At 39.4% G+C, this 16,038-nt stretch overlaps 1 protein-coding gene across 2 annotated transcripts in view; it reads left to right on the forward strand.

The window, feature by feature from the left end:
- Positions 1–3,464: 3,464 nt before the first annotated feature.
- fbln1 (fibulin 1) overlaps positions 3,465–16,038 on the forward strand; it is a 29,992-nt gene continuing 17,418 nt past the window's right edge. For both annotated transcript variants that reach the window (XM_030771613.1, XM_030771614.1), the window contains exons 1-9: positions 3,465–3,534; positions 10,995–11,106; positions 12,333–12,465; positions 13,131–13,275; positions 13,848–13,913; positions 14,233–14,325; positions 14,529–14,666; positions 15,062–15,199; positions 15,435–15,578. In XM_030771613.1, the coding sequence (XP_030627473.1) occupies positions 3,480–3,534; positions 10,995–11,106; positions 12,333–12,465; positions 13,131–13,275; positions 13,848–13,913; positions 14,233–14,325; positions 14,529–14,666; positions 15,062–15,199; positions 15,435–15,578 (1,024 nt within the window). In that variant the 5' untranslated portion in view covers positions 3,465–3,479. The remainder of the gene's footprint in view (positions 3,535–10,994; positions 11,107–12,332; positions 12,466–13,130; positions 13,276–13,847; positions 13,914–14,232; positions 14,326–14,528; positions 14,667–15,061; positions 15,200–15,434; positions 15,579–16,038) is intronic.

Below are 16,038 nucleotides of genomic sequence, written 5' to 3' on the forward strand. Positions count from 1 at the left end.
CATTCTTTAAAGGGCACCATAAAACTGTTCAACATTTCACCTCAGCTAACCTCCTCAGAATGGTAGCACTCCATGTAGGCCTAAGTTTCTTGGCTTTCTTTTTTGCTTAATGGAAATGTACTGTCTGTAGTTTATACTTCAGCGGGTATTATACTGTGACAGAGCATTTTCAACATAATGTTAATCAGGCTAAGTGATTGTTCATGAAAGATCTGGGGCCATTTAGGAATTTTTGTCTTTAGTGGCCCACTGCTGAGCGACACAGACATGGCAAGACAGAGCTAGCAGGGCTTCAAAAGGAAGCTCATGCCCTTCAGAAGATTAGCACCATTTAAAAATGACCTCACCGGCGGCAATTTCCTTTACCTACAAGCTTTCAGTTTGGCTCTCGCTGTTTCTTGTTAAGTCCTTTATGGTGCAGACACTGAGTGAGTAGTGGGTAAGCAGTAAATGCAGATCAGGGAAAGAGCCACAAGCATAAATTGCACCTCTGATCTTACCAGAGCCTCAGTTAACCAGGCTTCCAGTCTGTTCTCCATTAAAGGACTCCATTTAGGGGGCCATATATGGCAGTGTTTGTCCTGACATCCTCACCCACCCCACTCACACACTTTTGAGGATGAAAAAGCAGAGATGTATTGTATGACTGGTCAGTAGTAAACTGCAGTGTTCTTAGTCTTCAGTGATTACACTGATAATCATGAAACATTTTGTTCCTTAACAAAATTCATATCCATATCTTATATTTATTTATGTGTGTTTGCTGTACAGTGCATGAGCAACAAATGGTCTAAGTTCTTTCATATCTGAATTTTTCTGCTGTTTATTTCTATGTTAATTATATACCTGACCTCCCATACGCAGTTACCTACAAAATTGCCAACGAACTGGTTCTTCTAACTTGCACCAATATAACCCATTAGCAATTCTGTTTGACCTACCTCCTCTCTACCTCCTCTGCTATTATCAGAGATGTTTAGAGAAGGGCTTCACTGGGATAAGGCTCAGCTGACTGTGCCACGATATCAAGTAATGCAACTGTTTTTACAAGGAGTTCATCGTAATTACACAGTATGAATGTGAGTCATTTACAGTAAATGTTACTTAATGAACTTAAGAATACAAATAATCGATTATCCCTCAAAATCTTGATGAAAAAGCACAAATGTTCACCCTGTGTAGCCAGGGTGTTTGTGTGCTTGCTCCTTTGGCAAAGATAATAGTAACAAAAAGCCTTGTGTGTGGTTTTTTTTTTTTTTTTTATGTGGTTGCAGAGATTCTTGGCGAGAAACTTACACCATCATCTACGAAGAATCACTCTTACAATAAAGATGAGCATGACTGTCACAAATCCAAATTCAAAACAATCCTCTACCATTTTTAACAGCCATATTGTGGTTTGATATAAACTTGCCTCCTGTCTTAACCTTATTTTATTTTAATGGTGACACAGTAGGGAAATCTTTTAGTCTGATTTTTGAGCGTCCTTCTAATAGCTTTGTTTCCTCTCACTTAGATCACTAACAACTTTTGAGGGCAGGTTTCAGTGCTTCAGTCAAATTGTACTCTTACAAACTTGACCCTCGTGCTCCATGTTTTGATTTTCAGTATATTAGCTTAATACAAACCCATTACACTGGTGTTGGCATTGTAAACATTATAAAATTGGAAGGTGGTTTCTGATGGTGAGGTAGTAACTCTAGTATTCATGCAATGTATATTAAACTTGGACTAACAACACTGACCATGCTGAGTAATGGAGAACTAATAACCATAGTACTTTTTCTTCCTCTTAGAAATCATACATTCACACAGGCATTTCAAATCCAGGTGCGGATTTAGATAGGACTGTGTGATGAGAAGTGTGTGTGGGGAGTGGGGTAGGGGTATTACACGAGGGATATAGTTTAGTGGCGTCACTTAATCATGCTTTAGATGGGAGCAAATCCTGGAGCAAATAAGGTTTCACTCATCACTGAAAATGTGACTGCTTTGTGTCCAGACATCATTAGGTCAGCTTGAATCTTGAGACTAGGGAGGCTGTAACACTCTGAAATTCTGGCTCTAACAATAGTGAGACGAAGCTTGCATGCCAGCTGCATGGAGACATTTCTGAACTGACTTCTTGAGAAGACATATGGCTTTGATTAGAGGATAGTTTACCCTTGGCTCTGTCATCCTGCCCAGAGCAAAAGGCTGATTGATATAGCAGAGCACCTTTTGCCGATAGGAAGTATTAATAATGTCGTCTAGCAATTATTTTCTCTCGTTCCTGCCAGTCCCAGCAAATTAAATGTGCATGCTCTCTCTCTCTCTGTTTCTATGTCTGTCTGTCTCACTCTCTGTCATTGTGCTCTATTAAACATGAAGCTGTGCATCTGTTTAAAGCGTATGCTTAGCACAGAATGTCGGACTGAACACCGATCAGTGGACGTAAGTTAAGGAGGCTAATGTACATAAGTAATGAAAATCTGATTTCTGCTGTAATAATCTACAAATCCAGTTATTCGAGACAAATTAAAAGATACACATACATCTATTAACGCGCTTTCACTGAGAATTCTCACTCAAAATTACTGATAAAAGACGATGACTGCAAATGACTCGCCTTAACTATCCAAACACAAACCCCTAAACGTTTGCTGGAAATCTAGCCTGCCAGGAAATAGTTCAGAGCTGTTTTTCCACATGTCTGAGAGTGCTTTGTTTTGCCATTTGGTTCGATGAAACCAGGGGTTCGCCACAGAGACGTCTGGGAGGATTACATAAAATCAATCAGCATCCCCAAAGGCAAATTTCGTAAGTTTAAAATATTGCGACTAGTAATTGCGCAAGACTCTGTACTGCGAATCGTCGTAAATATCGCAAAATGTGGAATATGCATTATTTCCTTGAGATTTTACCAAACCAGTACTTTCGGGGAAATATTTTGAATACTTATGTCTGGAGAAAGCCACAACAGATTTCTTGATAACCGCAAAATTGCTCCAGATGTCTAACGACTAGTGAAATAAAAAAAGAGTCATGGTCAGTCTGATTTTAAAGCTTTCAAGTGCAGGCTTTTTGACGAATGTCACATATGTTAATATGGAACTACGTAGTTTGGATTATTAATGTTATTGGAACGAAAGAGGAATCTCTGCAACTTATAATGTTAAACGATATTCGGTGCTGTGGTGGGTCAGGGATGCCGGGGTGTCGATCGCCTTTCACTATTGTGATACATGACTCCCTGAGCAACTTGATGACATCAGTTATGTCTTCAAAAAAGACTGTGAGCGCATCTGAGTAACCCGCCCCGCCCCCTTAAAGCGGACTAGGCAAGCTGGGACTGACTAATTGATCTCTCCTTCCGAGATACTTGCACGGCGCCTCCTCAGTGCAGTCTTTGTGCGTTATACACTGTATCCATAGTGTATTTTAATCATTGAGCGTATTGAATATTTCCCCCATCTTGTGTCTGCATAAAACACGTCTCAATGGGTCCCTGGATGGTGATATTTTTTTCATTGTACGGATTTCTCAACGGGCAAGGTAAGTTTGCTTAAGTACGCTAAGTTGCATGAGTGTGTATGTGTGCACGCGCGTGTGAATAAGCATTCTTTGAGAATGAGGTACCTATGAACTGTCTACGCCTAACAGGAGTGGAGACATGAACGTATGCAACATCTTTAGAGTGGAACACTCAAGATTACACACTGACATGTTGAAATACCTGTGTGTACTCTAATCTACTATTCTTCCCCAAAACAATACTAATCATTAACTACAACAATGAGTATCGAACTCCTTATTGCACGTGCCTGGAATTTATTACTATCCCTTATTATAAAAAATACACTCTTTGCAATGTGTGGACGCAGTGCCACTTTCATTCTTTTTATGTCTAAACTGCACAGGTGAGTATCTGTGGGGTAGTCATGTCAGACTGAGAAAATGAAAGCATAGGCTACGTGCTGAAAAACAGTTTGAGCTCATTTGATAGACGTGTAAATATAACCCCCAGTTAACAGTTTGACAAAGGGCAAGTTTTAGTTGAGGTTCAAACTGTTGACATGCCACCAAATGCTTGAGTACAAGTAGTGCTGATTTTTTGAGAGGGTGAAACATCACATTTATGGTGTTCGATTTATAACTATCACTTTATACTGTGTTAAAATAGAGGTCATGCTAAAATTTCTCCCAAGTGTTTAGAAGATAGTCATGAATCTGCCATAGAAGGAGCCATTTCTGATGCAGTCTGGTATTGCAGTGTAACCAGGACCAATACCCCCACTGATTGTTGGGACCTGATTTACACCCATATTTTACATGAGGGGTCACCGAGGCGTGGGATTAGTTGTTTGTAAGAGCAGGGGTCCTGTGGCCACACATGGGGGCATTTTCACAGTCCACAGGTGTCCCCCTCTCAAATGCCAAACCACAAAGTGTAGAGTCAAGGGTCACCTTGTGGAATTGCATGGCACAAAGAGAAATTACACATATGGTTGACGTTTTTAGGTTGTCACTGTGAAGTTTTCTACAAGGCACCATTGACAACGTGGACATTTCAAGCCCTTTTCATGCCCACCAGAGACATGTGGGAAGTGGATCCTGCAGCAACTGTAATACTAACAACCATGAGCCTCAACTCTCTGGGAGACTCACTGGTTAGTTTGTCTAGATGTTCATTCAAGGCAAGCCTTGTCATCACTTAAATCTAAAACAATTTCTCCTCTGCCACTGGCACAAAGAGAGTAGCTTCCGCATCCCATGACAGTCTTCACACTCAACAGCATGGTGAGACAGCAAACCTTGGGAAGCACACACCATTTACTTGCCTCCCAGCCAGACTCACTGTAGTGTGCTGCTTCCCTTGTCTCATTAAGCCGTGTTTATATTGAGCTCTCTGAAACAAGCCAGCCATTTGTTCCATCTAAAAAGGACAGAGACAGCCTTAAAAACCAAGCCAGCCCTCAATGATGACAGTCATCCTTTTTAGAGGCAAACAAAACATTGTGAGCAGGAGACCTAAAAGGTTGTTTGGGCTGCAGAAAATAGTCTGGGATGATAAAATACCAAGTTGCTGTTTTTAGGGGTTCCTTTCCTTGTTATGGCTTGGATTAGCTGCAAAGTTTCACGACTAAGAGATGCAGAGTGAATCTGCCACGCAGTGTAAAGCTGAATTAGGATGTAGACGCATGTTTTACTTATCAGCTTAGGGACAGTGCCATAAAACAAGTTCCAGGCAGCTCTGGTCATTATCAATCAGGCAGTTACTCCTTCAGCCTGTCCTTTGTTGCGGGGAAACATTTAGTATTTAGTCTATCTCTGGACCTGACAAAGTAAGGTTCGATGGCTTGTCTGTCTTTCAAAACAAAGTCAGTGAACTCCAGGGGGCTTTGGCAAGAACACTTGGAACAAACCATTTCAGGGCAAACATGATTGTTTCCACAGAGCTGAGAAGGGGCATTTTTGTAATGCTCTACTTTCAGCAAACATTTTAATTAATGTTTTTGTGCTGGGCTTAAAGGGAAAGTTCACCTTTTTGTCACTGAAAGTCTCTCTTTTATACTGATAATTTTTTAAGTTGGCCGATATTTTCAAATGTTTGCAGAAATCTCTGGATAGCTGTTTATCAGTGTCAGTGTAGTGCAGTCAAACCATTATCTTTGTGGTTTGAAAAGTGCTATGCCCTTTTCCTTAACAGATTAAATTAACTCAGTCAATGTTTCAACTCAAGATTACAGGAATAATCTTCACAGATTAAACAACTAAACTTGCTTGTTTAATTTTTTCATATTTCTTTTAAACTGTAATCTTCACTTTTATTGTTAATTTGAATTTGACAATATAAAGTGTCTCTGCAGCATTTGAAGCATTCAAGAACCCAAAATTAACCACAACACATGCAATGAAATAAATTCACTAAGTGAATCACAGCAAATTATTATGCAAAGAAGTGAGTCCTCAAAAAATGCTGAAAAATAATGTATGTGTTTTGCAAGCAACCAGACACAGTTATCCATATCCTCCTGTTTTTTTTTCCCACAGAATTATAATACAGAACAAACAAACTTTTTCTTTAGCATACCTGTATTTCCAGAGCCAGAACTAGACCCAGCATATGTAAAGAAAGGCAATGGCCATTTTGGTTATGTCTTGCTCAAAGACACGGTTAAAAACAATTCTGTTCATTTGGGATTGTTGTTTTTTTTTTTTCATTTTAATTCATTTCACTTGCATTAACACCAGTTTTACGTGTCGTATTGAATCAAGGTTCCATGCAGTAATATATAAGTGTGCATGAACACTAAGGGTCTGTAGAGGAACTGAAACAATCAGTGTCACCTGAATCGCAGTATGAGTACATTCTGACAAAATAATGATTTACCAGCAAGTAAAACAGTGCACCGCTGCTGCAGCCTACTGTGCAACATGACCAAATACAGCTTGAGTATTTCATTCCATTTCGTCACAGTCTCTATGGCATGGTGTCATACGGAAATTTATAACTCCATATCAGTTTTAGATTTATAGAGATACTTCCATTAATCATTTCATAGTGTTTTTTTCTTTTGCACAATAATAGGTTCTTTTTAAGCAGTAGAGTACTTCAAACTGGAGATGTTTAGATGTATCAGAACACCATGTATCAGAACACATGTCTTCACTCAGCTAGACTAAGCCAAGGTTCTTTAACAGATATCTCCATATAATTGAGTTATAGTCAAAAGCACTTAAATCCCTGGTCTTTGGCTGCCAACCACGTACAGCCGTATTTTATCATGTATAGTAAGCAAGGATTATCTTCATTAAAAAGAATCAGCACAGGTTAAACCAATGTGACAGTTAGAGCCCTGTCTAAACCTCCAGCAAAAGAAAATCCAAAAAACAGATATTCCAAAACTATATTATGTTTGATAGCTTATTCAAACTGCAAGGAAATGAATACATTGGACCCAACTGGGGTAACTAATCTTGTTTCTAGCATAAGCACCCCCCCCCCCCCCCTTTCCTCGTTTGAGCTAGCAGACAGTGTCAAGTATATTCTGCAGGGCTGGTGCTCCTCCAGCAGACTTACTTTTTTCACAATTATAAATCAATACTTCTTTATGAGACACAAAGAGAACACTTTTGAAAAGATCTCTGAAAGAAAAATTGCTGAAAAACTGAATAGACACAGGGTGTTTACACATATTTTAAAAGTAAACTCAAGAGATGTACAAATCATCACAACAGAATAATTTAAAGGTTTGGAAAGCAGGACAGTGACAGTGTAGTAACCAAAGGAGCGGAGACCAAAGGATCTGGGACCCTGAAAGATGCTAATTTAGTGCAGCGCCTAGAAAAACAACAGAGCTTTTGATGATTCCACATTCTTTTACGCCAGTCTATCTATCTATCTATCTATCTGTGTATCTATCTATCTATCTTGCATGGGACCGATGTAATGGGGTGATGAATTAGCTTAAGTGAATTAGCTTTGATGAAATATTGCTTGTGGAGGAGACTTTTCACATTTCACTTTTTTGCAGACTTCACTGTTTTCTTCAAATCCCATTGTTTAATGATTATAACATACATTCTTTATGGGAGAAAGTGGCGTGTTTCACTGACGTAGTCTGTAGGGTCCGGTATCGTTTGGGTTTTTCCCAATAATGGTGCCAAAACAATACTTTTAAAACAGTGCTGGGGCCTAAATGGTGCCTGAACCAAAACTTAAAAAAAAAAGCACAAAACGACGGTCAACGACATTAAAGAATGGGTTTTTAAAATTTCTTTGGCAAAATTGAACTATATATTAAATTAACATGTTAAATATACAAATATAAATATACACAAAACACTTAACACGGTGTGTCCCTCTGCTTTCAAGTGTCTCCAGATGCTTCATTAAATTCGATGTGCTCCCCCCTTTACACGCAATTGTTTTCAAACATTTGTTGCATGTCCCGGTGTTGGAATCTTTTCGAGTGAAGAGACACTTAAGACTGTTTAGCTTTAGGCATTTTAACCGTATTCAAGGTAGCTGTTAGCTGACGGTAGGTGTCTGCTGCCGTCAGAGCAAGTGTAATGTTAACTAGCGATGGCATGTGACGTGCAGTGATCCCTCTATTGTCTGTAACGTCTGTTGCAGAGCACTAAAGGGCAAATATTTCAGTTGACAGCTCAGGCACTTAAATGGCATTGAAATGAGGCACCAAAATCTGTGTTGCGATTCGGTCTGGTAGATACCGATCGTAAAGGAACCGATGCCATATTGGCACTGGGTTTTGGTACCTAGCCCTGGTAGTCTTACAGTTTCTAACAATGATCAAAAATATTTTGTCTAATTGGGTTGCTTTGTAAGTTATGACCGAGTCTGATTTCGTTTGAGGAGAACAGACGATGAATCAAAAATCACATTTGCGACTCATCAAGCAGACAGACAGTAACATTGGGTAAGTTCAGTGCGGCGAGTGCAAATAAAATCCCCCAAAAGTAACAAAACATGGAGGCCTTTTCCAGTATATCTCTGTAATCACATAGTAAGGGCATTGGCAGCTTGAGTGAGGCACAGTTCAAGACCTGTTTTAATAGTGGTCTGGTACCCACATTATCTCTGTTGATGCCTATCGTTCTAAGAATCACTGTGGAGAAAAAGACAGGTTGAAGGTGGGTGTTCTGTTGTTCAGCCAGTAGAACAGCAGAGCAGTTAAACATGAGGTTGCTGTCTCTGTGACTATCACTATCAGGTAAAGTCACAGAGGTGGCCCATCTGTAGTCCAGCAAAGTCAAATAGTTGTTTTTAGTGTGTAAATAATATGTTATGCTTAATTTACTTTGCTTGACTTTACTTGCTCATTATTTAAGAATACTGAACAAATTCTCATTGAGTTGCTGTCGAATTACTTGCCTTCTTCATGTAATCTAAGTAAATGTTTTTTTTCAGCTTGGTCTTCTTTCAGTATTGTGTTCGTTCATTTATATTTTAGCCAATCACAGACATTTGATTGTTCAGGGACTTTAGGTGGATGAATGGAATCTGATATGCTCAATCTTGTTGTAACAAAACTTTACCTGTTCAGATCATTGTCTCTAAGAATCTACTGTGGCAAGTATTATGTCAGTCAGGCCTAGCCTTTGTGTGGGTTAAAGTCTCATGAAAGAGAATTTCCTGCTCTTGTGCTTGCAGTCACTCTGATGCCTGCCTCTGATACTGCTGGAATCTTAAAAGTATGGGCAAGTCATGGCATATTTTGTATGTGTTTGATATCACCTAGGTTCAGCAGAAACTCTCACATAATGTGAGCGTGCATAGCATTCAAAGCATACATGTGCCTTAAGCCTTAAAGTCCTATTTTATTCTAAGTGTTATTACCTGCCATGTATTTATATTTAAACTCATGCTGTACAGAGTATGGTGTTATTTATGTGTGTGTTTTTACATCATGTACACTAATCTTACAGGCACATCATATATATATATATATACACACACACACACACACACACATACATGTATATACATATGCATATACGTATGTGTAAACATATACTATATATTTGCAGCATATACAATGTTAAAATGTATATACATAGCTTAGGTATGATTTAGTATAAACTTTCAGTGAAAAATCTGAATAGACTTTTAAGAAAGCAACCTGAAGGTAATATCATGTTTTTACTAAATTTGTTACTTACCCAAAAGCAGCATGCTAGATCCTAAAATCTGACCTGTTACAATCAGTGAAAGACCACATTTTTTCCACATAAAGTCTTTATTATTTCAAAAGCTATGGCAATTTTCATTGCAACTGGCTAAGTAGGAAGCCAATCAGTGACATTTGAGATTTGAGTCTTTGAGCGTTGGGTTACTCAGTGATTTGGATTCAGTAATTCACTATGATCAAGGTTCTAGTAAGTTTTTGGCAGCTGAATACAGAGGGGGAATAAATCTGAATAAATCAGAGTGATTAGAGGGGCTAACAAGAGGCAAGTTTAGATTTTAAAAGAGCTCCAGGCTCTTATGGCCAAAATTGGTAAAAACTGGCAAGTAATAACAATATCTCAAGCACTCCAAATCTCAAGCCTGCGTAGGAGCGTGGCCAAAATAAAGCCATACTTATGAAAGCCCACTGCTAATCCTCTTTTAAGCCTGAACATGCAATTTGCATAGGGCAAAAAGTTGTGTGGTACAACCAAGCAAAAATAAATAATATTGGCCTATATGTAAAGTGTGGTCACAATATTAAGTAAAATCCCTGGTGGATGTAACACACAATTGGTCTGCACTGTCCACAAAAAAGATGGGCAAGAAACACAAGGCCCAAGAGGTACTGAAAACAGCTCTCTCTCCCCCCCACGGTGTCCTCACGCTCTGCCAGTGACAGACTGACCCATTGCTTGAGATGCATAATTCCAAAGACCAGGAGGACGAGGCTTAAGAATATTAACCCTATTTCAAAGCATGGTGGTGGTTTCCCCATGGAAGGGGTTGCAAGAGGAAGTTTAGAATGTTGACTGTGGAAAACTTACTTGAGAAAAACTGGTTTAAAAGTTCAGTTTTCAGCATGAGAGAATGCAAACAAAGTTAAACCAGAGTGGATACAATGTACTATGAATGGCCTTTGGTGGCTTAGTCTAGTCTGAATTGAGAGAAACATGACTGGTAGGACCTCAGAGTTGCTGTACACCAACAGTTCCCAATTTGACAGAACTGGAACAATTATTGGCAACTGTAAAACTGAAAGTTTGGTGGAGACTGCTAACAGACTCGATTATTAGTACTAGAACTCAAGAGTGTGAGGATTCATTTCTTTTATTTTCATACTAAACTTTGGTTTTCCACAATGAAATATGGTGATGTATTCTGATATGTGAATAAAAAATGTGTTTTGTTAATGTGAAAAACATTTATAACGTCATTCTAGAGCCGGTCTTTATACTCTAAACACCATAAGTGTGAGCACATGATTTTGTAACTATAAAATTATTTAGGAGCACAATTTTAATTTTTGAATGACTTGCAGAATCCAAAGATTCAATTATGATGGAAGACTGCTGTATGGATGGCCGTCAGCGAGGCATGGAAAATCAAGACTGCACAGTTTTGCCTCTTATCTCAGCATCCACCACTTGCAGGTTAGTACTGGTTCTTTTTTTCAGCAAGCTTCAGTTTTAAGCTCAACTCTGGTTCTAAGTCTTTCTCTAGCAACACATGATCGTCACCAGCTGAAATATTACTGACCCAAGATCACTGACTTCTACCATAACCCAGGACATCAGGCTGAGGTTGTTCTTGGGATTGCTTTGCAGTGAAGCCAGCACCACACTGTGTGTGCCACAAGAAAAGCAGACATAACAGCAGCAGTCTTAAAATAATAACAATAACAGCCAGAGCATTAAAAGAGCATTACATGAGTGCAGATTTAGGTCCTTTGAAAAATGAATAACTCTATTCAAGCCCACTGATGGTAAATGTGTTTCTCTTGGCAAGCCAGGTGATGTTGAATTTGCTCAAATTAAACAGTGAGTGTACAGATATCTGGATTTTTTTTTTCTGAGAAAAAATGTGGGGGACTATTAAGCAAGGACGAATTTCGATATCCAGGAAATACCTAGCAAGTGAAAGTATACTCAGAGTAAGACTGAAAAGTAGGAATAACAGGAAATTGGAGTATTATAGACAAAAAACGTCACAAAGAAGAAAAAAAAAATAGCAGCAGCGAGAGAACATCTTTGCCCTTAAAAGGTGCTGTCAGGGCCGTTTAGGGGATCACACTAATATGGAAAGATTTTCTGTCAGGCTTGATGAAGGGGATGTGATGTGGTGAGTAAGAGGAATGAAGTAAGTTAGAAGGGGATTGCTCTTTGTCCCATCAGGCAGCGAGCTTCTTACTGTAAACACAGCTCCATGCTCTGGGAATGACTAATGAAAAATAGAGACGTATGTTACAGTAACTGATACGGTAGGAGTCTGGAGGAGTACTCAAGAGACCTCAGTGAATTGCTTTTTTTTTTTTCTTATTCTTTAACACAAGTTCAGTGGTTCATGCCTGCTGGAGTTGTGACAAAACAAAAAAGATTCCAGAAAAAATATAGAGTGCAAATGGCATAAACTGATGATTGTCAGAGTCTCTCTCGGGAACTGGAAAGAGTCATTTCAATCTATATTCAGAGCTGATCGTAATACTGGTTCATAGTAGAAGTTCATAAAAGAAAATGTTGAAGAGGGGTTATAAAAAATACTATCAATAAACAGAAACGAAGCAACTTCCTTTATTATTTTTGTTGAGGGCTGTCCAGAGTTCTTTCATAAAAGTTTATGAAACCTGTATTATTTTGAGTCTGTATTTCTTTTCTGTCAGGATAGCACAGGAGCAGTGTTGTGTGGCAGTCCGTGAGGATATCAACTGCACTAATGGCATTAATATGGCTAAAGACCAAGGGGCCTGTGAAACTCTGTTCTCTGGGAGTACCTGTGAGATAAAGACTGCCAAGGTGTGTGTGTGTGTATGCGTGCATGTGTGTGTGTGTGTGCGTGCATGTCTGTGTGTGTCAGAGCAGATTTATTTAATGCATGAAGAAGTGAGGGCACTTCCATACTCATTTACAGTTTACAGTCTGGGTGCTTGAATGTATGTGTGTGGTGGTGGTGGGTGGATGGGTGGTAAGGGGGGGCATATGGGTGAAGATTTATATTTCTTCAGTGTTGGACAGACTCAAGCAAACATGCTGTATATTAAATAATGATTCTTCAGTGAGTTTACAGTAAGTATGACCAAACATATCACACAGAATGAGAATGGATTTGCTGCTGTCAGTCAGATTTAGAAATTCACTTGAGAGAGAGTCTACAGGCACTTTGCCCAGCTCTGGAGCTCCAGACTTCAGTTTACACACTACAGACTGCTTCCAGATTATAAATGCACCTAATGCATTTATAGAAGTGACCAGTTTCAGTGTCTTCCAAGCTGAAAATACAGAAAGTTTGTCACCATTACACCTCTTTATGTAAAACACGTGATAGTTCAGTGAGAAAACTTTGTAGATGGCAGCTCTGAACAGCATAAAACCAACCATATGGTAATTTCTTTTTATAATTTCTGGATATAGTTGAGAAAGAGGTGATTTCTCTGACTTGTTTCACTTCCTTTACTCCTCAGATGTGCTGTGATTGTTGCCTCCTGGGTAAAGCGGCTCAGGAGCAGGGCTTGTCCTGTGACCTCACCCTCTCGGTCGGCTACCAGTGTGGTCTGGTATCTCGTGCCTGCTGTCAGGATAGTTTCCCTAACACCACCTCCCCTGAAAGTGAGAGCTGACAGTGTGTTCTGGCTTAAAGAAAAAAAATATTTACAGTATACATAGTTTACTCTTGTTGGGGGCAGTCTTCATATTCTATAAATGTGAATGAAGTACAAATATCCTACTTTTGTTGCTTCTGAAAAAGAGTAGATTGAAAAGAAGAGGAAAAGCTTCAGTACACTGACTCATATTTAAACAGACAAGTCCTTTGGCATACACAGCTTTACAAACAAATCGAAAAGGCTTCATGATTATGCTTGTGCGTCAAGGACAGCTGTACTTGTGGCAAGTAGCAGAGCCTCTGGCTTCAGGCATCACTTGTTTCTGATAGGCAAAGTTGATACCTAAGACTTGCTCCTTGGGATGTTCTGGGCAATGTGTGACTGTGACTACACTGTATTTGCAAGCATACTGGCCAGCCCAGACCATGTGTGTTCCTGGACTGTTTTAGTCTTGGACTGTTTCTTCTGCTCTCTTGTGGAATATTTATTAAATTAATGCAGTGTTAGCTGATGGAAAACTGAAACATTCTAACGTCCTGTGTGTGTGTGTGTGTGTGTGTGTGTGTGTGAACTAAGCTCCTGAACAAGACAACCAGGCATCTAATGGATTTGGGGAGCCGTTACAGGGTGACCAATGTAAAGGTGAGTATAGAACTATATATATAAAAATGCAAGATTTTTGTGCCACATATCACAGCTCAGAAACAGCAAAATCAACAGAGCCAGGACACAGCATGATTCTCACACAAACATTTTAATGTCTATAACTTTTTGGACAATGCACTGAGAACAACTTCTGTTACAATGCTGATCATGTACCGTACTTACATAACACACACAGGAGAAACTCTGTAATCATTTAAATGATTTTAATGATGAATGTGTGTGTGAATGTGTGTATATTTGTATATGTGTGTGTGTGTGTGTGTGTGTGCGTGATTGGCTGTATTTTGATTTTTAGACGGGGCAAGATGTGGCCAGAATTGTCGGGGTAATGGCACCTGCGTTTGCTCCCAGGGGTATAAATTGAAACCAGATGGACAGAATTGTGAGGGTAAGGAAACACTTAAAGTTCTTGGAACAGGATTTAGGTGAAGTGAATTACGTCAACAGACTGATTGTTCAGACAAAGAAAATACAAATTGAAACGCTCAATCATTAACATGTTGTGAAGTTGGCTACCTTAAAACAGCCCCCCCCCCCCCTTCTCTGTCTCTCTCTCTTTCTCTCTCTCTCTCTCTCCGTCTCTCTGAGCAGACATAAATGAGTGCCTCCTGGGTTCTCACCACTGCCGTCCTGGCGAGCGTTGCATTAACACTTTGGGCTCATACCGATGCCAGCGGGAGGTCAGCTGTGGCACAGGCTATGAGCTCACTGACTCCAACAACTGCAAAGGTAAGCAATAGTGCCCCCTAGAGATCAAACTCATAAAAACCTGATCTCTCTTAAGACATCTTACGCCACTGCCGCAGCAGATTCAAGTCTTTCATGTCTCTGTTATTTATCACTTTAACAAGATGTGAAGTATGCTTTATCAAATCTTAATTTGACTTCAGCTTCAAGCTCAGGAGCTGTCAGAAATGTCTGTGTCTGAGATTTGTGCCTAAACATTGGATTTTAGCAAATTAACACGCTGATTTGCTCTGTATTAGAATCAGGCTTGTTTTTGTTAGGACGAGTACGCAATGTTGTAAGAATAGTGTTGTTCCTCTTCTCAAGTTTTAGTCCCTTATTTTTTAGCTTCATCATGTAGTAGTGTGCTGAGACAATTCTTTTTTGGTGTTCTCCAGATATTGATGAGTGTGAGACAGGCACACACAACTGTGCAGAGAATTTTGAGTGTCAGAACACCCTGGGCTCTTTCCGCTGCCGGCCAAAAATACAGTGTGGGGATGGCTTCATCCAGGATGCTCTTGGCAGCTGCATTGGTAAGGATTACAGACAAACAGAAAGGCTATTTACACCGACCAATAAATAATCAAACAAGCATTAATAATCTTGCTAAAAAAAATATGTTTTACGAATGGGATTCATGGCTTGAATCCCAGATATACCATGTGTTGCTGTCTGCATTCAAGAATATCATGGATTTTTTTTTTCAACAAACGTATTTTAAATTTTAGTTGAATAAGTTGACCTGAGCCCTGCTGCCTCCATCCTTAGATATCAATGAGTGTCTGAGTCGAGTTGGACCTTGCCAACCGGGGCAGATGTGCATTAACACAGTGGGTTCCTATGTATGCCAAAGGAACTCTATCAACTGTGGGCGTGGCTACCACCTAAATGCAGAGGGGACCCGCTGTGTGGGTAAGTTAGTTTACTTGATACTGCAGTCATTAAGTTTTAATTCAGTTTTGGAAAATGCAATTCCTGGAAGATACAAAAAATAAAGATTAAATTGTGTTTTTTTTAAGTACAGACTTTTTAAATTACAGTATTCATGTCTGGTGCAGATGCTATCATTACTTTTAATGATAATGATTCATTGATCTCATATACTGTATATAATGAGCTTCATGGAAAGCCAGTGTTTGTAAAACCAAGTTATATTATTATGTTTGTCTCCTCCTATTAGAGTATTCAATCAAAATATTCAGCATAACAATGAACAGGATACAAGTTGTGGCATAGCCACTCTCTCTCTCTCTCTCTCTCTCTCTCTCTCTCTCTCTCTCTCTCTCTCTCTCTCTCTCTACCTCTCTTTCTCTCAGTGACACACGCACACTCTCCCATTATTATTGCAAAGCCTTCAAAAGCATTTAAAAAA

The sequence above is a fragment of the Chanos chanos genome, chromosome 4 (assembly GCF_902362185.1).
Source record: "Chanos chanos chromosome 4, fChaCha1.1, whole genome shotgun sequence".
NCBI classification, from domain to species: domain Eukaryota; kingdom Metazoa; phylum Chordata; class Actinopteri; order Gonorynchiformes; family Chanidae; genus Chanos; species Chanos chanos.